At 42.8% G+C, this 27,189-nt stretch overlaps 1 protein-coding gene across 1 annotated transcript; it reads left to right on the top strand.

Annotated features, from left to right (window-relative positions):
• The first annotated feature begins 207 nt into the window (after positions 1-207).
• On the top strand, positions 208-26,974 carry GNB5 (G protein subunit beta 5). The gene is made up of 11 exons (XM_034782900.1): positions 208-460; positions 5,685-5,821; positions 7,970-8,011; positions 8,926-9,002; positions 10,741-10,873; positions 16,143-16,286; positions 21,544-21,635; positions 21,760-21,808; positions 24,950-25,046; positions 26,307-26,473; positions 26,899-26,974. Exons 1-11 carry the CDS (start codon positions 349-351, stop codon positions 26,908-26,910), a joined length of 1,062 nt encoding a protein of 353 aa, XP_034638791.1. The 5' UTR covers positions 208-348; the 3' UTR covers positions 26,911-26,974.
• Positions 26,975-27,189: the final 215 nt, after the last annotated feature.

Consider the following 27,189-nt stretch of genomic DNA (forward strand, 5'->3'; position numbering starts at 1 on the left):
GTGCTGTTCTCACGCCGTTCTAGCAGGGGCGAGGAGCAGCCAGCCCGGAGCAGAGGCACCTGCATTTAGCCCAGGTGTCAGCTCGGACTCCCTGCAGGGCAGCACGGGGCTGCTCGCGGCGCATGGTACCGCGCTGGGCAGGGGCTGGGCCAGCAGGTGCCGGCTGCACAGAGCGGCACGAGCCGCCAGCCTGGCCTTGAACGTCAGCGTGCAAGGGGGGCGGGGGGAGCCCAGTGCGGTTCCCAGGCTCAGTTGCTCAGGCGGCGGGAGCTGCGGCAGCATCCCTGGAAGCCGGGCCCTCAAACCCCTCCTCCCCGCCTCTCTCTCCCTGCTTCCTGCCGTGCAAAGATGGCAACCGAGGGGCTGCACGAGAACGAGACCCTGGCGTCCCTGAAGAGCGAGGCGGAGAGCCTGAAGGGCCGGCTGGAGGAGGAGCGGGCCAAGCTGCACGATGTGGAGCGTGAGTCTGGGGAGGGGCACGGCTCGGACTGCAGCGCAGCCCCCCGCGGGCATCCCGGGGCGCGGTCGGGCCGAGCGGCGTCCCTAGTGCGCGTTCCTAGCGCGGCGCAGGTGCTGGATCCCGGGTTCCAGCCGCCCGGGCACGCGCTGAGCTGCCCCCCCCCCCCCCCTGCCGCGCGTGCGGACAATGGGCAAGCGGCGCGAGCGTCCTTTGCACCCCGTTACCCTGCTGAGTGCGGGGCCTGAGCCGGGGGGGCTGAGCCATTCCCCGAGCGCCTGTCGTGCCGTGCGCCGGGGAGGGGAGCTGCTGCTGCTGCTCAGTGGGTGCTGTGATTCAGTAGCATCACTGGGTCTGACGTTCACGTTGGTCACGGTTGGTGGCGGCAGCAGCCGGAGTGAAATCCTGGCCTTGGAGTCGGGGGGGAGGTTTCCACTGAGCCGGCATTTCATCCCTGCGGCGTGACTCCAAAGGGGACCATTGCCGCGTTCCAAAAACCCAACCTCCCCTAGCACTGATAGAAAACTTCCCAGCAATTCAGCTGTCAAGTCATCGACATGAATCCAGTGTGTAATCACGCTCCCTAGTCACTGCAATTCAAATAAATGATCGTGCATAATTTTACATCCCCCTCCCCTTTTACTCTGGTTAATACAAAATAATTTAACGTTGTTAATCTGAAATACAAGACACTATTATTATTTATTATTAATAGTAATATTTATTAATTACTTTTCATTCCTTTTTTTAAAAACAAATATTATAGGTATAAATTGCAACATTTTTCTTGTACTATAGGGGTGATTTTGCCAGTAACTTTTGTGGGCTTATTACAACTTTGATCCTCCTGTCTTTGTTTTTGAAGTCTGTGTTGAAAGGGGATACAAACCACTATCTAGTGATTTATGTGATCACTGTTCGTTACTCCAGGAGAATGGCAGGAGTGAGTATATGTAAAATTCAGATTTAAAAAAAAATCCACCTGCTACTTTTCTGTAGTAAATGAGGCATTTTCTTGCCTAAATTTGATTATCATAGGTTTTGTCAATGTCCTTTTAATAGGAATCATTGAATGGAGATGGCCTCCTTATAGAAACATTACCATAAATCAATACAGTCTTGCAGTATAATTTCTACAGTATGAACAATGAAGCCTCAATTCAGCAAAACACTTAAGTACATGCTTAAAACCATCTCTGTTTAACAAAGCATATGCTTAACTTTAACTGTAGCTGTAGTCTCATGATGTGGAGAGTATTCCACAAACATGTTTTTGTTTACTTCATAGATCTGTAAATAAATGTTTTCCTGACTTTTGTTTGATTAAGGCTGCGTATTTGCCCAGGGTTTGACTTCCATGACAAAATCTGTGACTTTTAACATTTTTCCCCTTTAAAAGTAATTTTTTTCACCCTAGTGTGTCCACTACTGAGCAAAACTCCTCCATTATTTTTATAGATTTAGTTCTGTGTTGAGGCTTCTGTCTCTCTGTGCTTTAAAACTATTTCCAACAGTTATTTCTATTGGGGAAATAAATTAAATAACTTCCTTTTTTGAAATCTAAAATTATGACCGTCACTTTTTGCCATGACAAAATCATGATTTTTCCCATTTTCCCGCAAGACAAACTGCCTGCCTTAATAGCTTTTTCCTTCTTTGTTCAATTATAGTTTGAACTGTAGCTCTGTGGAAAAAATGTGAATAGACATCTGAAGTCCTACCCTTTTATTTGATTTGCCGTCTGGAAAACTCTCAGGGTTAATTACACCATTTAAAAGTTCAAATTGAAAATATAAACAATTATTTTGTCTATTTGATTCATAGATTTTAAGGCCAGCAGGGACTGTTATAATCATCTAATTTGACATACCCCCTTTCTTCCCACTCCCCCTTCTCCCCTGCATAACAGGCCAAAGAACTTCACCCAATAATTTTTGCATCAAGCCCCATAACTTTTGTTTAACTATAGCATACCTTGTAGAAAGATATGCAGTCATATTTGGAATATTATGGGCCCAATCCTTCACCTTTACTCACACAAGCTACCTCTTGGGTATAGTCCTGTGCACTGGAGCTACTCACTTGAGTAAGGGTTGCAAGGTCAGGCCCATAGTTTGCAATGGTGTTTTTACAAATATTACAGAATTGTTATATTCTTATGAAGTCTGTATGGATCAGTGTTCTAAGAGAGTTATTTATACTAAAATAGCCAGTTCTGCAGAATTTATGGTGCATTAACAGAAAGGAAACATGTAGGCTATTGGCAGTAAAAAGATTTGTTTTATTTGATAAGTTCTGGACACAAGAATTTCAGCCTAATCTTCCAGTTGCCGTAACAATTTCCAGTATTTGTATTTTGATTATATTATTTCAGGATCTCAGTAGATCATTTGATTGGCTTCACTTGATGAGGAGTGTGGGAGGGGGGATGTAGTTTTTCAATGGGTTTAATTGATACTTTTTGGAAAGGCTAGTTTGCTTCTAGCTCCTCATGAAGATCGTTTTGTAATGGACGAATTGTCAGGAATAATGGGCAGCAATTTAGTTCCCTTGCTATATGAGGTTTAGTGTCTTGTAGGGCAGTATTCGTAGCTAAAAGCATTATTTCAGTTTCTGGCGCAGTCTGCAAGGCTGATGTGTTTTGAAAGATGATTATTGAACAGCCAATCCATTAGAAATCAATTTCAGACTTAGGCAGAAATTGCTCAGCTGATTGTGAGCCAAAGAGCCATCTTTGTAGAGTACGGATGCCCGTCCTTTCCCTGTGACAGCCCTTCCTAGCTCACGTGCTTTCCCATCACTGCTTAAACACAGGACAAAGATTTTAGCTGTGAGTTTTGTCATGCAGGGATCTGTTTACATTAATATATTTGCAATTTAGGGTCTGAGTTACCCACAACTTTCATCGATAGCGATTGCAGCTACCCAGGGCAATCACTTATCACCATAGGGATTGAACTCAGAGCTCCAGCTCCAACTCACTTGAGCTAAAAGAGGAAAGGCCAGATACAAAAGACCACTGAAGTCAAAGGGAGACTTTCCACTGATTCCAGTGTGTTTGGATCAGGCGCTGTCTCTTCTAGCTGATCACAGTGGCTGATATGGGCAACCCACTAGCAACTGACACGCACTGGATCACTTCAGCGTGTCTCTGGATCAGGCTCTTTTTGGTCTCCGGGGCCTGGGCACACGGCTGTTTTACAGCACACCACCTCCTAGGACTCCTACTCCAGCCTCTGGCTCGAGTAGCAGCCCCATTCCTCCATGCTCCTCCTTGTCAGGTGTTTTAAAGGTGGTAGAGCCACTAGATCAGGGGTGGGCAAACTATGGGCCGCATCCATCCCGCCAGCCATTTTAATCCGGCCTTCAAGCTCCCGCTGGGGGAGCAGGGTCTGGGGCTTGTCCCACTCCGGAGCTCCAGTCAGGGGGCCACTCCGCGTGGCTCCCGGAAGCAGCAGCATGTCCCATCTCCGGCTCCTATGCATAGGGGCAGCCAGGGTGCTCCGCTCCGTGCACTACCCCCACTCCAAATGCGGCCCCTGCAGCTCCCATGGCCAATGGGAGCTTCACGGGCAGCGCCTGCGAACGGGGCAGTACGCAGCAGAACCGCCTGGCAGCGACTCAGCATAGGAGCTAGAGTGGGGACATGCCGCTGCTTCTGGGAGCCGCTTCAGGTAAGCGCCACCCAGAGCCTGCACCTCTGAGCCCCACACCCCCGCCCGTGCGCCCCAACCCCCTGCTCCAGCCCTGATCCTCCTCCTGCCCTCCGAACCCCTCGATCCTAGCCCAGAGCACCCTCCAGCACCCCAAACCCCTCATCCCCAGCCTCACCCCAGAGCCTGGACCCTCAGCCAGAGCCCTCACCCCCTCCTGCACTCCAACCCCAATTTGGTGAGCATTCATGACCTGCCGTACAATTTCCATACCCAGATGTGGCCCTCAGGTCGGGCCAAAAAGTTTGCCCATCCCTGCACTAGATCCACATAAATGCAGATACAATGTCTCCTCCTGTTACTCTGCTTACGTGGGGCCAGCACAGAGTCCTGTTGCTCCTGTGTGAAAGGAGGCAACATGCCCCTGCTGAGCCCTTCATAGAATGAACATCACTGGGTCAGAAACAAATTAGTGTTCTCCTCCCACCCCCCACCCCCGACAGCCTCAGCATGAGGCTTCAGGGGTGCAAGCTGGCTTTGAACTGTGCCAGTTGCAGTGGGGTGGATTTCACACTGAGGTGCCTTTGCACATTCATTTTTACAGCTATGTCCTGTTGGAAATCTAAGATTATTTATAGAAACAGCAGATGGAAACTCTGCTGAGAAATAACTTAAAACATTGTGAGAACTCCAGCTGGAGGATTTTACTTAGGATTCTCCACAATGAATAGAAACTGTTTCACAGAGTCATATGTTTTTAGAAATAAACACTTGCTATTATTCAAACACCAGTCAAGTGAAGTGCAAAGGCTTTGTTACGCTGATGCAGGTTAATGTCATAAGACACGATGCTGTCACAAAAACTGCTCAGCCACTCAGCTCACGCAGAAGCGCATAATGCCTGCGTTTGGCACACAGACTTCCCATGGCTTCCAGTGGGAATTCTGAGTGCAGATCAAACTTCTGAACTGACTGAAGTGCAGTACCTATAGCACCTTGAGGTCAGAGCTGCCACATTAAAATGGCCTCACATTGCTGGGACTGAAATTATTTAAAAAAAACAATAACCTTTTATAACATTAAAAGCACTTTCTGAGGATTTTAGAACCACAACAATAATTTGAGACAAAACACTGCACTAAAAAGTGAGATCTCCAAAATCTTATGACGTATATAATTTTTCAAACTTTTTTTTTTAAATTCTGAACAAATGTAAAAAATCCTAAATAATGTAGATGAATTTTTGTAAAATAAACACCACATACAACCCTCTCCCCCCAAACAAAACCTGGTATGTTTTGATTAGATGGCATTCTCTACGGTCTCGTCTATTTCTAATAGCTATGCTTCAGTGAAGAATACTATACATGTGGTGATTAGATGTGCTTCAAGTGAACTTCGAGCCTGATCTTGCACTCACTCACCTGACTAACTACTCACCTGAATAGACTCATTGTGCTACCTAGAATTACTCATGTGAGTAAAGTCACTCATGGGTATTAAATGTTTGCAGGCCCAGGGTTTTAATATGGAGCAAACATTTGGTGATTCTCTTTATGGTTAATTCTCCACAGTTCATCAGGTGGCGGAACGTGTGGAAGCCCTCGGTCAGTTTGTGATGAAGACCAGGAGAACTCTGAAAGGCCATGGCAATAAAGTCCTCTGCATGGACTGGTGCAAAGATAAAAGACGAATTGTGAGCTCTTCCCAGGTGAGGAAATGTGTAGGTGCTATTCGAAGTCAGTGATAGCCAGGCACAATTCTGATAGCTACACTAGGTAACGTTAACTGGAAATGAAATCTACGTTTAGTCTAAATGCTTTCATGATGCCTAAAGCATTCTTTTAGCAACATGTTTGTGCAGAGAACACAAACCAGACTACTGAATAAAGAATATAATTCTGGTAAGCATCACCACACCTATTGGAGGTGAGACCCTAAAGACCCCTCATCTATTTTTCAAACAGAATTTTTCCAGTGTTCAGAGTACGTTAGCACATTACATATGCAGTATTACAGCAAGCTGGTTTGGGAGCAGATGCATCTTATTCTCTCTGGACACTCAGTATGCAGCACTTCACCCCATCATTTGAATTAACATATGAAGAGAAAGAATTGGGATGGAGAGATCTGAAAAATTCCGATTCTACTTGAAACGTCTCCGTGTGATCTGTGAACATGAAATCCTTTCTGTGATCTGGAAGATGGATGTGACCTTGAAAATAAACAACCTCACTCAGCCAGCTAGAACTATTACAAATATTTGGACATTTTGATAAACAGTCATTAAGTCTGTTTGGATCAGTCTTATGTCACAAAGTTATGCAGGGGAATGGGGGAGGTATTGAGATAAACGCCTTTCACTTCTAGGTCACTGGTTCACATTCAGAATGGTAATGGCTGGAACTTGTTACATCTGACGGCTGTTCATTGGCCTCTATGAAATGAGTTGCTGGTCTCAATCTACCGCCTACAGGATAGAATAGGATATCTGCATCACAAACCACCATGAGAGTTACTGCTATCTGGCACCATCCTTGGAGGTCTCAGTCAGGAAATCAAAGATTGATCATTTACTAAGCTATTTTTTGAAGTGGTAAAGTATCAGTGTATAGGTATGAAAGCAAAAGAGAGAGAGGCTTTATTCCACTTTAAAATATGTGTCCTGAAAAAAACCACACCCAGTGATTCTGTGAACCAGTCTGGGGGTTCAGGTATTAGCATTGCAGACACGTTGAGGTTTGTTTTTTGTTTGATGGCACTTCGATCATTTCATTTTGCATTTTTTTTAAACTTCTATTTTAAGAAATTAATGAGCCCAGGGACAATAACAATAGCTGGTTACAAACAAACAATTCACTCTTACCAGACTGGAATGTTAAAGGATATTATGCCAGCCAAAGGTAATTGGCATCAACGCACAGATAAGGATATTATGTAGCACACTATTGGTTGCATGTTTATTCTTGTTAGTAGGTTACTTAAGTGGGCAACTAAAAGTTAAGTAAGAGCAGTAGTAGAAAAAAGGGGAGCAGAGAAAGGGTGGAATGGGAAAAGAAGATAAATAGACTGATCTGAAGAGGAGATGTAACTGAGAGGATAATTATGAGCAAAGATAAGTTCATTTGTAGGAGAAAAGAAGGAGAATAAAAATTCATCCAGGTGGTTGTTTCTTGAGAAGGTAATGATCTCCATGATAAGTGTTGAGAACAGCTCCTTCCTTTCACTTAAAGGCTACATCTACCCTGCCAGCTAGTGCCTGATTCCCCTACTCGCATACTCATGCTAGTATTCAGCAAGCTCGCATGAATACAAGTAGCAGTGTAGCCCTGGTAGCATGGGTTGGGGCAGTGGAGACACGGCTGAGCTGTGTCAAGTACATACCCACCAGTTTCAGGCAGGTGTGTACTGGGAATGGGTAAGCCATGCCGCTGCTACCACTGCCCGTGCTACTGCGTTTACACTACTATTTATCTTCACACTAGCACTCATTGAGCTAGTGCAAGTTGGTGTATAACCCCTAGCGCATAGTGTAGACAGCCAGAGAGGCAGGGTCTTGCTCTCTCTGTAGGCTAAGGAAATGTCTTTTAAAGAGAGTCGTGAGTGCTAAGACTGATTTTCCAGAGGCACACTGGAGTTGCATTTACAGAAATAACTAGCCTAGTTATGCGGTGTCTCTGATTCATAGCGCACTTCACTGTTGCTAATAGCAGTGTTGTAAAGGTGGTGACACATTTCCTGGGGAAATGGCATGTGGGACAGAAGTTAACAGCAGTGCTTTGCCCAGATCTCTGAAATACAGGAGTGAAAGTACACTTTGAAGCCCCTAATTTCTCTCTCCATTATGTGTTGAATTTAGGATGGGAAGGTGATAGTGTGGGATTCCTTCACTACCAACAAGGTAAGTGGACTTCTACAGTTTCTGTATATAAAGCCAAATATGGCTGCACTGCGCGGATGTGCTAGAGATGGAAGTGGAAACCCTTCCCTCTCTTATCTTCTTCAGTGCACCAGATCTCCTGGCACCACTGCCTGGGCACTAAGTGCTTGGGAGTTTGAGCTTCCCACACTCTGCTCTCCAGCTGGAGTTTGAGCATGTCATTATTCTGGGCACTGGCTGGTGCAGAGCAGGGCTGGCGACGTGCAGGCTACACCTATAGAATATCTGTAGTGAGTGCCATGAATAAGCATATGCCCTGGCATATTTTGACACCTTGGGTTTTCTCCTGGCTTCTTTAGCCATAATGTCCCCAGATGTCCCTGCATGAGAGATGCTGCTCCCTCCCAGTGTGGCTCAGGTCTGCATAGCCTTAGCAGAAGCTATAGCTAATAAAAAGTGTCATTAGCATTATAAAAACAGGCGGTGTAATGTACCTTTGAACAAATGCTGCAATGACCATCCAAAATGTGGAGAGTTCTAAAGTGGCCCTTGCAGGTGCCCAGCATTTTACACAATTGTCCTGGAGTAATTCACAACCAGTCACTTTGTGCTGGGAAATAAGGCTAGAGGTACCAAGAAATGCATGATTTGGCCGTTGAGACTTGATTCTCATCCTCATACATTCTCTTGCTTTCACAATGAAAGTTGATCTCGAATTACAGCTTGATTCTCCACTATTCAGGTTTAGGAGCAAAAATCTGTTAAAAAATGGGCATGGTCTCTGATCTGTTATCTATTTTCATTAAATACAGCAAGGGGTCATGACAGCATTTGAGCAATTTCGGCCTCTGTATGGTTATTTTAACACCAATTAGTGACATGATAATACACTCAGGAGTTGATTCTTGAGCTGTAAGGAGAATATTATGTTTCAGGAACATGCGGTGACTATGCCATGTACCTGGGTGATGGCATGTGCATATGCCCCATCTGGATGTGCCATTGCTTGTGGGTAAGTAAAAGCTCTTGCAGCTTCTTAAACTAGAGGAGCTGAGACTTTGTGTCCCAAGTAAATGTAACTTATGGAGCTGGGGGAATATTTTAAAATGTTGGCTCTTCCCTTCCCCTCTCCTCCCCACCTTTCTTCAAGAATGCTTTAGAAAACAATTTGGAATCCCAGGGAAAAGACCTGATATTTAGTAGTTTTAGCAGAAAAAAGCAACTATCCAACTTAATCAGATGAGTATTATTTAAAAAAAAAAATCTTTACATGTGGCCGTCTTTACCCATCACTGGAAATGATTGACAGCTTAACAAATACTGACAGTGATATCATTTAGATGCTATAAGCCAGTGGTTCCCAAACGTCTTCCACCGCTTGTGCAGGGAAAGCGCTTGGCGGGCCGAGCCGGTTTGTGTACCTGCTGCGTCCGCAGGTTCAGCTGATCGTGGCTCCCAGTGGCTCAGTCCGCGCTGCTTCCAGCAGCTCCCATTGGCCTGGAGCAGCAAACCGTGGCCACTGGGAGCTGCGATCAGCCAAACCTGTGGACGCAGCAGGTACACAAAGCGGCCCGGCCTGCCAGGCGCTTTCCCTGCACAAGCGGCGGAACAAGTTTGGGAACCACTGCTATAAGCATTTAGGAAAGTGTTGCACCCAATGGGCCTGGTTCTGTCCCACACTGGTTCACATGGGTGTAACTCCATTGACTTCAGTCATGTTACTTCTGATTTGTATCAGCATGAGAGGAGAAATGGACCCAAAGTAGGGCCTGATCCAAAACCCCTTGGAATGAATGGGAGTCTTTCAATGGCATATTTTGATAACCTTGTGACTTTGTTCATGGCAGAAATCTGTCCATGCTTCAAACTTCTGAAAATATCTTAGGACCTCATATTGCCCTGGGCCTATATAAGTAACATTCAAGTTTGAAGCACAGACAGTTAAAGATATCTGTTCCATAGGAATAAAGTCACATAGTAATCAAAACATGCAATATGGGCCTGATCCAATACGCAATATGGTGTCAAAGGGAGTTTCACAGTATGTGCAGATCAAGGGCATGTAGGGCCTTGAGACTGTATTAAGTTATGTGCAAATTTAGTACACAAAGAAATTGAACTCCTGCTTTTTGTCATCTCATCATTAGATCATGGAACCTCAAATGTTAAATACTTTATTCCAAAGAATTCTTTTTCGGCAACACAGTCAATATTTCCACTGCCTATTTTCAAGCTATTTTGAAAGTATTATCTTTAAGGCATCTGTTGCTATATGTCTTTTTCCATAGAAGATGTGCCAAATTCAGTTAAGTTGGATAAATGGTAACATCATGAGAGTAATAGTAAAAACTTAATTCAATAGAAAAATGGCAATTTGACTTTATTCAAAAGATTAACTGCAAGGTTACTACTGGATTACTTGTCAATAAACGTTGGATGGACTGTGGTTCAGTAACAAGCAGTTTATTAATTAAATGCATGTAATAAATACTGGGGACTAGGTCCTCAGTCCCTCTTCCAGCTGTTCAAGCAGTACAAAATAGCCATACATTTGCCATAAAGAAGCAGCTGGGGATTCCCTTAGCAAGTGGGAATCCCAGGTGGTGTAATAGAACGGAAATCTACATTTGTAAGGATTTGGTGTTGCAGAATTTTTAGTATATTTCACCCTTACATTTGTTTCTCATCCCACTTTTTCTTGTCATTAATGTTTTCTCTGTCTTTTTTTTTTTTTTAATTCTTAACTCTAGTGGCCTGGACAATAAGTGTTCTGTGTATCCACTGACATTTGATAAAAATGAAAATATGGCTGCAAAGAAGAAATCTGTTGCAATGCACACAAACTACCTGTCTGCCTGCAGCTTCACTAACTCGGACATGCAGGTAAATACATTCAGATTCAGCATATAATACAAAACCATGAGCTGGATTTATACTTGCTGCTGCAGGAAGATGCAAAGTATGCTTCCTTGCACCAGAGATGATCACTGTGCAGTGGGGTATTCACATTCTGTGCAAGGCAGTGGTTCCTGCTAAGAAGGACAGCGTCCATCTCTGCTGCAAGCTCCATAAAAGCTCTTGCTCACAGAGGCTGTAAGTAAGGATGTGCTGATTCAGATTTTATATATTTTTATTTATACATTTTTATATATATAAAATATATATATATCTGGTGAGCTGAAAAACAGAGAGACCAAGTAACTTGCCAAAGATCTCACAGGTATCCTATGGCAGAGTAGGGAATAAAATGCATGTCTTCTGAGTGCCAATCTGGTGCCTTAGTTACAAGAGCATCCTTCCTATTTAATAAATAAATAAACCCCAGCTCCTGCAAGTTCATGAGAGTATGTGGGCATGAAAGATTCCAAGATAATCGTCTATCCCATTCTGGTTTTAGAATTTAATTGATGTTATACTTATTATATACTGATGTAGCAAAATAAATGGGAAGAGGGGGTATTTTCATTGTTATGCAGACTATGAAGTCTGGATAGAAAAGATATGCTTGTTTACTTGGCTATTTACAGATATTTACAGCTCTTCCTAAGGAAATATCAGCTAGGATTGCTTCTATTTCAGGACATGAGCTACCCAAGAGTGAGCTGTTATTTGCTATTATGTGGTTTCAGTAATGAATCTGAGATGCTGATTCAAGTCTATTGCTATGGAAACAGAGGAAAGTCAAGGATCTACCCAGAGTGCTCTAGTGTACTTAATTGTGGCCTTACAATGCAGGAGTCCAATATAATTAGGGCAGAGTAAACACGAAGTCTAAATTAGGTGGAATGTTGTTTGTGAAATACAAAAATAGTGTTTCGCTTTCCTGGTTACACCTGTGTGAACCATGGTTTTTTATTTTTGTAGGTTTTTAGTATTCTCTTCATAATCAAGGAATGAAAACAGCAGAGTTTTTCTTTTATGTTCATGTAGAGTACAATAGATATTATAGATAGATATAGATACAATAGGTATTATACTGAATACATTGCTATTTATTATTTGTGTAGCACCAACCATGTACGTAGGTGCTTTAGACAAACAGCTCTGGGGGAGCCCTGACCTGAAGAGCTTAGTCTAGCTATACAAAGATATTGAGTTGAGGATCAATAGGTGTTTATGTTTTGAGTGATATTTTGTAGTGCTGTTTAAAAATATAGCAGTGAAAAGAAGAAAGAGAGATCAGAAAATTCAACCCAAGCTGGCCATACAGCTCTCCTTCGGGATGCTGGTTGTTGGGAAATAGTCTCCATTTCTGGTATAACGACCCTGGGATAAAATTACTTTTGAAACAATTAGGCTATGGTGTCAAATGTGCATAAACAGTTACAAGCTTTTCCCAGTACTACTTTTTGGTTAAATATTAGTCATTTGGATGCACTGAGCAGTTCCTTTCCTCTTGGGACACATCTACAATGGACTTACTCCCACCCATGGAATAACCCCAAACATGACTGAAAGGCCTCATCCTGCCGGGAGCTGAGTACCTTATGTTAATAACAAGGAAAGCTGCTCATCACTTTGTGGGAGACACACAGCACCTTCACAGGAGCAGGCCCTCTCATGCAGCAATGTGAAAACCATGTTGCCCCGCTCCAAGCCAGCTGCACATACATTAGTAATATCAGTACTTGGGGATCTCCAAGCCAGCTGCACATAAATTAGTAATATCAGTACTTGGGGTTCTCCAAGCCAGTTGCACATACATTAGTAATATCAGTACTTGGGGTTCTCCAAGTATTTTATTTGCAGAGGACAGACAGATGGTAGAAGAGTTGGGAATTGAACTCAAGTACTCCTGAGTCACTGTCTCTTAAGAACATAAAAACATAAGAACGGCCGTACCAGGTCAGACCAAAGGTCCATCTAGCCCAGTATCCTGTCTACCGACAGTGGCCAATGCCAGGTGCCCCAGAGGGAGTGAACCTAACAGGCAATGATCAAGTGATCTCTCTCCTGCCATCCATCTCCAGCCTCTGACAAACAGAGGCTAAGGACACCATTCCTTACCTATCCTGCTAATAGCCATTAATGGACTTAATCACCATGAATTTATCCAGTTCTCTTTTAAACGCTGTTATAGTCTTAGCCTTCACAACCTCCTCAGGTAAGGAGTTCCACAAGTTGACTGTGCGCTGCGTGAAGAACTTCCTTTTATTTGTTTTAAACCTGCTGCCTATTAATTTTATTTGGTGACCCCTAGTTCTTGTATTATGAGAATAAGTAAATAACTTTTCCCTATCCACTTTCTCCACATAACTCATGATTTTATATACCTCTATCATATCCCCCCTTAGTCTCCTCTTTTCCAAGCTGAAGAGTCCTAGCCTCTTTAATCTCTCCTCATATGGGACCCGTTCCAAACCCCTAATCATTTTAGTTGCCCTTCTCTGAACCTTTTCTAGTGCCAGTATATCTTTTTTGAGATGAGGAGACCACATCTTTATGCAGTATTTGAGATGTGAGCGTATCATTGTTTTATATAAGGGCAATAATATATTCTCAGTCTTATTCTCTATCCCCTTTTAAATGATTCCTAACATCCTGTTTGCTTTTTTGACCGTCTCTGCACACTGCATGGACATCTTCAGAGAACTATCCACGATGACTCCAAGATCTTTTTCCTGACTCGTTGTAGCTAAATTAGCCCCCATCATATTGTATGTATAGTTGGGGTTATTTTTTCCAATGTGCATTACTTTACATTTATCCACATTAAATTTCATTTGCCATTTTGTTGCCCAATCACTTAGTTTTGTGAGATCTTTTTGAAGTTCTTCACAGTCTGCTTTGGTCTTAACTATTTTGAGCAATTTAGTATCATCTGCAAACTTTGCCACTTCACTGTTTACCCCTTTCTCCAGATCATTTATGAACAAGTTGAATAGGATTGGTCTGAGGACTGATCCTTGGGGAACACCACTGGTTACCCCTCTGTATTCTCAGAATTTACCATTAATTCCTACCCTTTGTTCCTTATCTTTTAACCAGTTCTCAATCCATGAAAGGACCTTCCCTTTTATCCCATGACAGCTTAATTTACGTAAGAGCCTTTGGTGAGGGACCTTGTCAAAGGCTTTCTGGAAATCTAAGTACACTATGCCCCCTGGTCTCCCTCTTCCTCAAACCACTAGAGATGCTCTCACCTCTTAATGACTATGAAGCATTTCTAGTCCATTCCAGAGAAAGCAAAAGTTTGGAGTCTTTAGTGAGCCCCAAGATATCCTAACATTTCAGCCTTGGTTTCTGTATCATTGTAGCTAACACATTTTTATTACTCCAAGGACAGGAATGAATGTGTTTTACCCAAAAGCCTGTTAAAATGCTGAATATTACCACGAGGTGGCAGATGAAGACACTTGATCCAGTGTTTCCAGACTTGCTGAAAGTCTAGCTAGAAGACTAAAACATGATAAGCAAAGTAGATCTTGCACTCCATGTTTTTGTATAAGAATAGTTTCAACTTGAATTCATATTTCCAAACTAACCATGCTTATTATAAAATATAATGAAGAGCTCTGTGTTAAAAATGGATCACACCCTTAAAACTTCTGTCTGCCCCTTCCCCTGCATATCATTCTATGCTGCTCATTTGGCTATCAAAATGGGAAAGGCTGAAATCTAGCAGCTGACTATCTCCATGTCTCATCCTGAAAATGTAACTATTCCTCATAATACAAAAATGTATCATCCTAGATGCAAAAATTAATGAGAGATAATTTAGGATTCGATTCCACACCCTCAATCCCAACATTTTAGCACATCTCCGCATGCAATGGGGACAGCAGGACCCAAACCAGACTGTCCTGCAATTTTTACAAACCTCTAAGTGCCCCTGTATCTACTGAAGGGTAACCAAATCTGAGCTTTTGCCAAAAATAATTTGTTTTTAACCCACGTGTAGCCCTGTAAGTGACTCTCTCTACTTGCATGATTATTTATCCCCTTGCAGTGTGATTCATTTTGGCTTCCAACCACAGCTGACTTCCCTAGCAATTGCTTCACTAAGCATTAAAAAAAAAATTGGGTATGATCCATGTCTCTTCCACTACTTGTCTAGGGAGAGCCACCTTAATGCTTAAGTTGTGAGCCTTGTGATTCCTTGTTCAGTATACAGGACTGAACCATCAGACAACATTTCAGCATACAAAATTTGTGATTGTGTAAGAGCTGCTGATGGCCACAGGGAAGTTTTGTACAATTGAGGGTCTTCATCAGGATGAGAGTAGCTGTTGGCAACGTTCAGTCATTACATGTCCAAATCCAGTCACACATTAATGATTTAGGATATGTGATGGACTTGCCAAACAATTGTTGGTCTAAGCTCATGCACACAAAAGATGCCACATTCAAATTATCTGTAATTTATACGGATTTTGTTGGCTCCAGACCTGGCTGTTTCAGATAGTAGAATAAGAGGAGCTTAAAAAGTTTATTTAAATCCACCAACTCTTCAATTAACCCTTTTTGGATTCCAGTTTCATTAATGTGGACAGGGCAGACATACCGATCTGGGACAAAGAACTTCCTGGCTGAAATGGAAATACCAGCAGATCACAAGCTTGGATGCACTAGTTGGTGTCCCCTCAAACAACAGAATTAAGTTAATATTTGTTGTGTCTATCACAATATTCTGTTTCTCCCTCCCCCCCTCCCAACTCTGCCACCTTCCTTTTGAAAAAACCATGCTGAGATCCACGTTGGTTTACTGACTCCGACCTATTGAGCATTAAGTTCAGTAGAATCTCAGAGTTACAAACACCTTGGGAGTGGAGGTTGTTCATAACTCTGAACAAAATATTACGGTTGTTCTTTCAAAAGTTCACAAATGAACATTGATTTAATACAACTTTGAAACTTTACTATGCAGAAAAAAATTCTGCTTTTAACCATCTTAATTTACCTTGTCAAATCTTTTTCTAAACTTTCCCTTTATTTTTTTAGTTTACGTTTAACACAGCACTGTACTGCATTTTGCCTTCTCTCTCTCTCTCTCTCTCTCTGCTGCTGTGGAGTGTGGTTGACTGATCAGTTTGTAATTCTGAGGTTCAACTGTAAAATCCAATTCGTTGCGCGTGGGAGGCACAACGGTTTCTGAGTGAACCTGAGGCTTTTATGTGATGTTGTACTGTTGCCCTTTTCTCACCTACCATAGATCCTGACCGCTAGTGGAGACGGAACGTGTGCCCTCTGGGATGTTGAGAGTGGGCAGCTTCTACAGAGTTTTCATGGGCATGGGGCTGATGTCTTGTGCCTGGATCTGGCCCCTTCTGAAACAGGAAATACGTTTGTGTCTGGGGTAAGTGGGATTTTTATTTTATGCTATAAAACAAGGAATGAAGGAAGGGGAAAGGAAGGGTATGTAGGAAAAGGGGACGTTTGGGATGTTGTTTAAAGAAGAGGGTGGGATATATGGGGAGAGACCATACAGAGCAAGTAGTTCTGTCACTGCAAGCACACTTCTCAAGCTGGAGCAAATTAACACTTTTTTCCTGAAAGGTCAAACCCAAACCCCATCAGACTGATTGTAGCTAAAGTATTTAGCAAATTCCACCCTACATTAAAATAATCCATCACATTATCAAAAGCTTCCCTTGGGAAGGGGAAAGACCAAGAGTTAAAGCAGTAAAAGTTCATAGAACGGAAGGTGGTGTAGGCCTTCCATAGATAGAATTCTGTTATGCTGCACGTGGCTTTTCACACTTGCCTCCTTTTCTTCACCCTACTCGTTCCCTGCTTGGATTCCTGTAGAGAGCTTGATCATCAGGGGTGCCAGAGCTCTGCTCAATTCACCTGGGTGGGGTAGTCAATGATGCATATGCCATCTTTTTGATAACCCCCTCCCAGAAGCCAGGAGGTAGCTCGGGGACTGGTTTAGCATCAACACAAGTTAGATCATCCATAGGTATTTATGTGGGGCCAGATCTTCACCCATCACTTTGCCCTTCAGCAGCACTAACGGCACATTCAGCTACTTTAATTAGCCATCAAGGATTTATACCACTTGCTCTCCCATCTCCTCCGCCTAGGGGAATATCAGAGAGGGGATGGCAGAAATGGGACAGAAGCACGCAGTACTTCACCTGATCCTTGACTGGTTGCTAGGGGACTGCTCTGTCCAGCTGCACAACTGAGTTATAGTGGAGGCTGTTTTGACATCATGTCGGGCAGTATATCAGGGAGGCATAAAGGTGTCTTAGGGATTGTCTTCACCCACTGCTTTAACTATGGACTTGTCTTCACTGCAAAGTTAACTTGAGTGTTGCTCCTAACTCGAGTCCTGTTCTCACTCACAAACCTTTAACTGTAGTGTGATGGTGCTTTCAACACAAGTTGGCTGGTCCTTCAGGGGGTACAGGCTACAGGTCAGACAAGTACAATTCATCAGCTGCTAACACGATCAGTCTGTAGTGTAGATGCAGGCTGGCTCCATTTGAGTGCTGCTAGTCTTCCAGTGCCCATAAAGGACAGACAGGTTCTCTCTCTCAATTCACTGAGAAAGAATGCATAGAACCATTAAGCTCACTACAGTGCAGAGAACTACAGTATATGATTCCAGAAATCTTCATGTCACACAAGAGTGTGTGCAGCCCCAGTGTGGACACAGCAGATCCAATGTTATTTCACAGTGTGGCTCCGCTCATTTGAGCTAGCCTACCTCAAGTGGAGTAATTCAAGTGCTGGTAAATCAATTTAACTCTGCAATGAAGACATACCCTATATTAGTTTGACACTGGTATAGTTAAAGTGGCACAGCCCCCTAGTGTGGGTGCAATTATTTTGGTGTAAAGGTGCATATACCAGGATAGTTTTTCCCATAAATGTAAGGGATTAAGCTATGACCATATAATCATATTTACATGGGGGCAAGTGTATGCATAGGAAGGGTTGACCAGCTTTAACTGTTGAGCTAAAAATAGTGTGTAGACCAGGCCTTAGAGTAACCTCTGCATTTTCCTGCTGCACTGTGCCAAGCGTGCCCTCAGGATTGAACCCTTGGTTTCAGTACTCAACACCCTTTTAATTCCGTTAAAAATGAATATCCTGCTCCATGTGGGGTAAATTTTACTCCTTTAAAGAACCTGTCTCCACACAGAGAAATCAGCGCAAGAACCGTGTATGTGAAGAGCCAGGTTGCGCATTGTTCTTGCATCCCAAACTCCCATAGATGTCAGTGAGAGTGGTGGGCATGCAAGGAACGCAGGGCTGGGCTTTGAAAAGTGGGTTTTGAAATCCAAAATGTTCCCTTTCCAATGAATTTCCTTCTCCGGGCAGAGCATTAATTATCTGGTGCTTTGGTACCAGATGGAACGTTCTTCCATTTAAATAATGACATCATAAGTGAAGAGTTGTGATTTAATTTCAAAGGGATTTAAAAGAGAGAGGAATGGATCACGAGGAGACTGTTTAGTTTAACCACCAACTGTCTTCTTAAAAATAAATAATGCATATACTACAGCCTACTGAGGAGGAATACACTAACTAAGCAGTAACCCATAGCAGGATGGGCCTATAATATGTTCACCACATGCCTCTGGTGACTATGGAAACCTGAACAGAAAGAAAGGCAGAGTGCCTCCCATGCTAAGTCTAGTTATTACCCTCTCGGCTCATGTTACTGTTTCCACAGTTCTTTAAATATGATTTCCCCTCACCCCAAAAATCTGAACTTTTTTCTTATCACTGATTTGCAGATGTTTGTGTCTATTCTTATTTGTATTACAGTAGTGCCTAGAGACCCCACCTGAGATCAAGGCCTGATTATGCTAGGTTTGTACGCACCCATACTAAGAAGTGGTCCCTGCCCTGAAGAGCTTAGGCTATGTCTGTACTACAAGCTAGGGGTGTGATTTCCAGCTACGCAATACTTATGCTAGTTCAAGTATAAACAGTAGGACAGCCGCAGTAGCCTGGGTAGTGGCGGCACAGCTTAGCCATGCTGAGGATGTTCATGGGTTTGTTCACTGCATGGGTAAACTGGCACCTCTGCCAGTGCTATCATGGCTACATCACTATTTATACTCACACTAGCTGTCATCGAGCTAGTGCAAGTATGTGTACGTGAGCTGGGAATCTCACCACTAGCTTGTAGTGTAGCTGTAGCCTAAGCAGGCAAGACCGACAAAAGCTGGGGGAGGAAACAGAGACAGAGAGAGGTGAAGTGACTTGCCCAAGGTCGTCACACAGCAGGTCAGTGGCAAAGACAAGACACCCAGGCCAGTGTCTTCTCCATGAGACGCTTGTGGGCCTGACCCTGTGAGGTGTTGAGCACCTCTTAGGAGTGGCTGGGTGATCTCAGTGGGAGTTGTGAGTATAGTCCACCCTTCCCAAGTCATGCTTTGCACCTTGCAATAGCAGGCCCAGTTGGAAAATTCTTTACACTCTTTCTTGCGGGTATGTTTAATACCAAACTAGCTATGAAGCAAATGGCTTCAGAGCCATGGATGGAGCTATCCCTGGCTGAGATTATTACAATTGTTTCATTTGAAGAATGCACCATAAAATTTGAACTGTAATTGAAAGTAGTAATTTTTTATATCAAACATGTTAAGTGATGAAAGAGTCAGTGAAGTAGTTTAGTGGCATGGTGGGTATTGCAGAATACAACTATGGAAACAGCATTCGGGCAGCAGCACAGGGCACCAGAAAGTGATTTTTAGGTTTTGATGACAAGGTGGCACTCGGCATGAACAGCCCTGGGCTATGGCTACTCGAGAGTTGATTTCCGGCCTGCTGCTCCACCACTGGTAGCAACTGTAGGAGTGCTGGTAAGAAACGGCCACTGGAGATTCAAACATCATGTTAAGTTTGGCAGCTTCTATTTTTGGGCCTCTGCTATATAAACCGCTAGGGCTTGATTGGTTTGAGATATTGACCTTTTGCAGCTCCCATTGACTTCAGCTGGAGGTGTGGGGTGCTCAGCAGTTCAGAAAATCAGGCCCTAGTGCAGGGGTGCTCAAACTTTTTGGCCCGGGGGCCACATCGGGGAATAGAAATTGTAGGGCGGGTCATGAATGCTCACAAAATTAGGGTTGGGGTGCGGGAGGGGGTGGTGGGCTCTCGTTGGGGCTAGGGATGAGGAGTTTGGGGTGTAGGAGGGTGCTCTGGGCTGGGACTAAGGGGTTCGGAGGGTAGGAGGGGGATCAGGGCTGGGGCAGGGAGTTGGGGTACAGGAAGGGGTGTGGGCTCCAGGGTGGGGCTAGGGATGAGGAGTGCAGGAGGGTGCTTTGGGCTGGGATCGAGGGGTTTGGAGGGCAGGAGGGGGATCAGGGCTGGGGTAGGGGGTTGGGGCATGGGGAGAGGCTCGGAGGTGCAGGCTCCGGGCAGCGCTTATCTCAAGTGGCTCCCGGAAGCAGTGTCATGTCCCTTCTCCCACTCCTACGCGAGGCACAGCCTGGTGGCTCTGCGCGCTGCCCCCTCCGCAGGCACCGCCCCTACAGCTCCATTGGCCAATGGGAGCTGCAGGGGCGGTGGCAGCGTGCAGGGTGAAGGCCCCTGGCAGCCCCTACACATAGAAGCAGGAGGGGGGGCCATGCTGCTGCTTCCGGGAGCTGCGTGGCACGGCCCCCGACCCCTCTCTCCAGTGGGAGCTCGAGGGCTGGATTAAAAAGGCTAGTGGGCCAGATCCGGTCTGTGGGCCATAGTTTGCCCACCCCTGCCCTAGTGGTTTCTAAAACTGGGTACCCAAACTTTGAAGCCACTTCTGAAAATCTGGCCCCAAGTGACTTGCCAAAGGCCACACGAGTCAGCATTAGAGCCAAAATTAGAACTCAGGAAGATCCTGACTTTCAGCACCATGTTCAACCCACCAGTGCTGGCCGTGTAAGAAACAGGAAACCCGCTTTCTTACCTGCTGTAGCGCAATGTAATTCGGCAGTAAGTCTTGTCCTTCTTCTGATTATAAAACTAGTGTTCACAACAAGAGAACATTTCCTGGGGAAGAAAGGAAGGAAATGAATGAGACAAAGGATGAAAAAGATAGAGAAGACAGAATGGCTGAGTAGTTTAACTGAATTATTGCTTTGCCGCCTGTAATTCTCCAACAGCTCCTTTTACGTACTGCAAGGGAGTATTCTACCTATCTATCTAATCGTAATGTATTTATTCCAGAAAGTTTCTGAAACAACTGCAAGGTTTTTCTGTACAATCTCACTGCATGTATTTCTGCCAGACTCCCTAGGGGTAAAGTTTCAGGGGGTCTGTGGCCCACCTTCTGTGGTGCAACATTTACATGCATAACTGAATTGCAGGTGCAAATCTGAGTGCTGGTGCCTCCTTCTAATCAATTGCAGGTGCCAAACAGGCAGTAAGTGGTGCAAGTGCTCAGATTTGTTCCTGCAAATCTTTGCATGCTCATAACAAGGGGGACCAAGTTTCAGGCTTTCTGAAAATATAGCCCAGTATCTGGAGCAGTTTTGCTAAAGTGTATCCTTTTAGGAGACGTGAGGTGCAGAGCTTAATTGGGATTGAAAGGGGGTGTTTAAGTCTTAGGTGGGGTTGATTTCACCTGTGTGAATTGGTGTGTGTATAATGGGGGTAATTATTTCTCTTTTTAGGGGTGTGACAAGAAAGCAATGGTTTGGGACATGAGGTCTGGACAGTGTATCCAGTCATTCGAAACTCACGAATCGGACATCAATAGCGTCAGGTCAGTGCATTTCTGGCAGAACACTTTTACAACAGTGTAATGTTAAGCTACGTGTTGATTTTTATTTCTGAAAGCCTACTTCATTTGACTAACACATTACTGTACTCTGTTCCCCCCTGCACAGATACTACCCAAGTGGGGATGCTTTTGCCTCCGGCTCTGATGATGCCACAGTAAGTTTATTCAAGAACTTCATTTGGAAAAGATTTGTTAAGTCTCATATCATAAATCCCTACCAAGAATGGGCCAAATTCACAGCTCACATGAAGTGATTTTTATTAGACCCAAGTTATTAATATGTAGATATAGGGAAATGCTTGCAGAATTCCTAGCTGGCCTTTGGAAGGTTTTGGGGTTGGGACAATTTCTGTGTGAGATCTTCCAGCTTCGTGCATGCTATCAGATGAGCAGGGTCACTATGGGAGGCATACAAGGAGTTTCAAAAAGATTTTTAGGCAAATACTCAAACTCCCTCCATTAATCTGCCTGTAAAATTTGCAGTCACATCTGTTTACACAAGCAAACTAAATTTGCATGTGCTGCTGTATGCTCCCCCGAGTTTTGTAGGCACATAAATAGTGTCCAGCTGAAAATTTCCCCTTAAAACCTTCGACTGACTCTCTGCCATTTTAAATTGTGCTCCATTCTTGGGAACTGCTAGGAGGGCTAAACTCCTTCCCCTCTGTGTTTGCTCTAGGATCTGGCCCAGATCCTCTGGTGAGGCCAGATGACACCGAGCATAAGTCACAAGTGATTGTGCCAAAGCTAGCTTTAAGCTGCTGCTCTGTGTGGGCCAGTCTGTCAGCACTGTGTCAGTCTAACGTACTCTGGGCTGCAACAATCATGAAGGCACAAAAACATAGGCAATATTTATCACTGCACCAACTTACTTCTGGAGTACAGACTATCCAACTTCCAAGTGTTCATGTGGAGACTGATTGATGCTGTATCAATATGTGTGTTTGCACTTCACTCAAATTTATGTTCTCACTTCAGAGAGAAATTTATAGAAATTAACATCAGCTTTACCCTCTGAAAAGCGGTGAACATATGACAGCCCCATCATGAGGCATCAGCAAAGACAGGATATGGGTTTTTAAGCACCAACTCACAGTTCTCTCTCCCTTGATGTAAAGGAGTAACTCCAGCAGCTCGTAGCATTAGTAGGCCGTTATCCTCTATTAGGGGTGGATTTTGACTCTGGAAGTCTTCAGGTTAAGACTGGATGCTTTTGTGAAAGGTATATTTTAGCCACACTCAAGTTAATGGGCTCAATACAGGAGAAACTGGATGAAATTCTATGGCCTCCATTATGCAGACGGTCAGACTAGATGATTTAATGGTTCCTTCTGACCTTCAAATCTATGAATAAGACCCTAGGAAAGGACATGGCCCATTAAGTTAGCATGTTACATCCAATATGCTATTATCCCATAATGATCCAGTTTTGCAACATGATTCTCATCTGCTGTCAGTGGGTCTCCATATGGGTACAAAGGAATCAGAATCTGGGCTGAAATTTGTCAGACTTCAAAGGGGAATCTTCAGAAGGAATTTGGAGATATTTTCTGTTTGCTCAAGCATTGCCTTTAAGCATGGGTGGGACACAGTCTTACTGAAGTACTCGGACAATGTAACAAATTTTGGGTCTGATCCAAAGCTGATTTAACTCAATGGAAACATTCCTATTTACTTCAATGGGTTTGGGATCAGACATTTTGTGTGCTTTCATGAGAAAGTGCATGCTGTTTTTAGAAGCCAAAACCCTCTGTTATAAATGAATACATCTAGCTGCGAGTACAGTGTATGTTAGCAAATAGGGGTATCCTACTGTAAGGATCTGCATTGTGGAGGCAATGAAATGGAGAAATTCTCCATCACTAAAATTCATATGAGAACGCACTAATTTTTCAAAAGTGCCACAAACTATGGCAACTGTGCTATTATTTACAAAGAAAAACCCATCTAATCAATTGTGTGTGAATTCCTCCAAACTAAATAGAAGGATGGAAAATTCCATCTTGATACTTTGGGGGATGGAGGTGGGTCAGTTCCTCTGACTACTGGGTTTTTTTTTTTTTTTTTTTAAATTAGAAATTACAAATTGCTGCTTTACATTGAGAATGTTGAGAGCAGCACTGTAAGACTTCTGTCACCCAAAAAGAATGCCTGGGGATGCTGTGGAACTGAGTGTCCTAACTGATTGATGGGCTGTCATAAATGTATGTTGATATAGGCTTTTTCTCACTTGTCAGAATTTTCTGACAGAATTATTCATTAGCTCATAGCTCCAGGAAACGCTGACTTCAAATACCTTGCAATTTATAACAGGTCTGTGAATAATATAGTCTCTGCTTTATGCACAGACTTGAATATCAGCCACTTTTCATTAATAAGACTTAATATTAACAACCCCAGCTAGCCAGTGTTTGCTTAGACGTAACTTATTGAGGCAGGTTAGTTGAAATACAGTTTCAAAAGCACACATGATTTCAGGGCTGAGTAAGTGCTGTTCTCCAGGCTGCTGAAATTTTTGGTCTGAATATAGAAGTTTCCATATTAAACAAGTTAAAACATATTGGCAAATAATAGAGTAATGGACTTGTGAAGCCAAAGGCTGTAGGGCTGAATGGAAATTTTTCAGCAAAAGGTGTGTGCTCTTTTTGGTTGGAAAATGCTGATTCTTCTAAATCAAAACTGAAAGGTTGTGTGGAAATATATTGATTGTGGTTCAACTTCCGTTGGGTAGCTTTCTCGGGTCTAGGATGGAATTTTCTGGAATTTCCCTCTGTGTTTTCTCATGAAAAATTGTGAACATTGTTTTTCGTCCTGATGCAGAATGAAAACAAATTCTGAAAGCTTCCATTTTTGTGTGAAATGGAATTCTTGTTTTCTGGCGAGCCCTAAGAAGCTGTACTCACCCTCCAATTGTAAACACATAATGAAGCAGGAGAGGAGATAGACTGTGGAAGAGCTGTATGTGTATACTCTGAATCCAGGAACCCACAGTTCCTCTTTATGTCAGCATGGAGAGATGATTTGAGGAATGGCCAGCGGATCACTCAGTTTAGGTGTCAGCCTTAGGGCATTTAGATCACAATTAGGATCCAGATGTCTAAACAGCCTGTGTAGTAGTCCCAGGTACTCTTATAGTCCATGGGCAGAAGAGCAGAAGCTGCACGGCCATTCCACATCATGCCCACAGGGTTGGAATTCCTGTCCCCTTCCTCCTTATACTTTGCACAGGGGTGAGGGAGCAGCAATTGGGTCTAGACCTTAGTGATGAACATACGTTGTTTTTGCTTTAATTCTAGTGTCGTTTATATGACCTTCGTGCAGATAGAGAAGTAGCAATTTATTCGAAAGAGAGCATCATTTTTGGAGCTTCTAGCGTGGATTTCTCTCTCAGTGGTGAGATTTGAATTTTGGGGGATATGTAGATTTTTGCTGTGAGGAGGCATTTAGACTGGGATGCAGCTGAGGTTGTAATGTAATACTTTTTCAGTTTAAATTGAGAACATTTGTTATTACAAACAAGAGCTAAATTAAATATGGAAAGAAATTTTCCATCCATTAAAATATCTTCTTCCTTTGTAAAAGATTTTTTTATTAAATAATGTAATTGGTTATTTTTTAATTTTATCAACAAATATGTGGCTATGAGGTAAAATCCTGGCCCTATTGAAGTCAATGGGAATTTTGTCATTAACTTCAGTGGGGCCAGGATTTCACCCATCATGTTTAAATCCACCTCAAATGCAACTAGAAATAGAATATTGGTCAATTTTTGTATTTAGGGTACATCTATAAATAGTTCATGAAAGGTTAATAAATGATTAATAGATGTTATAAGCATGTTACAGACCTGAGTAGTATATGATATAGGTGCTTATAAGCACATGAGTAGAAGTTGCTGTAGGTGGTTACATAAGCCACAGTTGTGAGCAAGATATTGAACTGTTGGACTCTATAACAAGCTATAATAATTGATTAACCATTTATTAAAACATCTATTAATCACTTGGTAACCCTTTATAAACAATTTTATAAACATACCCAGAATATCATCAGAATATTTTTGTCTGATATTAATTGTTAAAGTGCTCTATTTGTCTTCAGAATATATCCCTCTTTTGAATTAATCTCTCATCTGTAACAGTTGAAAGATATTGCATGTTTTTAATAAGTGCAATCATGGAATTTTTAATACTCTTTTAAAAAAGAGGGCTCAAATACCATTACTTTTCAGTTGCAGAAGAGGGCCTTCACTGGTCAGCTATTACTGGCAATTAATATCCATGCAGAGCCATGATAGTGACATGTTAAGCATCATTTTCTGTAGCAAAGTGGGCATCCAAAATCTGAGGCTGGACTTGCATGATATTACTTTGGAGTGCATAAAGAGTAATTTAGTCCAATTTAGAATGAACATATACACCTTTGTGTTGAAGCAACATCCTATAGTGCCCATGAAAGTAGAGTGAGGATGGCCTCGTATTTAAGGCATAGGATTGAGTATCAGGAGATCTGACTTCTACTCCTGACTCTGCCTCAAACTTCTTATAAACAGCTTTTGCTTCAGCCAGAAAACCCTCCTTCCTCTCCTTTCATTAACTGTTACTATTTAGCCATTTAAGCCATTATTCTGTATAAATGTGATTCTGTTTGCAGGTCGCCTACTATTTGGTGGTTACAATGATTACACCATAAATGTATGGGATGTTCTGAAAGGGTCTCGTGTATCCATTCTGTTTGGTCATGAAAACCGAGTTAGCACCTTACGAGTTTCACCTGATGGAACTGCATTCTGCTCAGGATCATGGGATCACACTCTACGAGTAAGGGATTTTTCTTTCCAAAAATACAGGGATTTCCATTGGTAAATTCATTATAGAAAATGTCCAGGGGATGGAATATGAAACCAGTTGTTTCAAAGAAATTAAAGCCCAGTAATATCATGGCTACTGCTGCAAACAGTAGATAACGCCTAAATATTTCCCCAGGTCAAGAATATATAGTCACCATTTAAAAAAAAGTGTTAGCAGAACATTATCACTAAACAATTAAACACTGGAAAATTATGAAATTATCAGTTAAAGTAACTGCTCCACCCTCAACTCTTTACCATTAACATAATTTACAAATTCCAAGAAAAGAATTAGGCTCTCATGCAAATTAACCAGGCTTTTGTATAAAACCTATGTGTTTGTATGGAATATAAACTATAATTCTCTAAAGAATTGTTCGACTTTTATCTCTACAGGTCTGGGCGTAAGCTGCAATGCTGTTTTCAAATACAAATGAAGATTGAAACCTTGGGCTACAAAAAAAAAAAAAAAGGAAATTTCAATCTGCAAATGTGAAATGTCCTTTAGAAAGATGTAGCATTTCTATTGTCGTTTCCATGACTTATTGATGAGTTGCAAATCAAAATAAAACAAACACAAAAAACAAGCTAGGACAACTTGTTAGCCAGGAATAAATTCAGTATATTAGCTACACTATCAAATGTTGTTACTGAAAACACAAATAAACACAACTAGATAGTAAAGGT

This window comes from Trachemys scripta, chromosome 10 (genome assembly GCF_013100865.1).
Source record: "Trachemys scripta elegans isolate TJP31775 chromosome 10, CAS_Tse_1.0, whole genome shotgun sequence".
Taxonomy (NCBI): Eukaryota; Metazoa; Chordata; order Testudines; family Emydidae; genus Trachemys; species Trachemys scripta.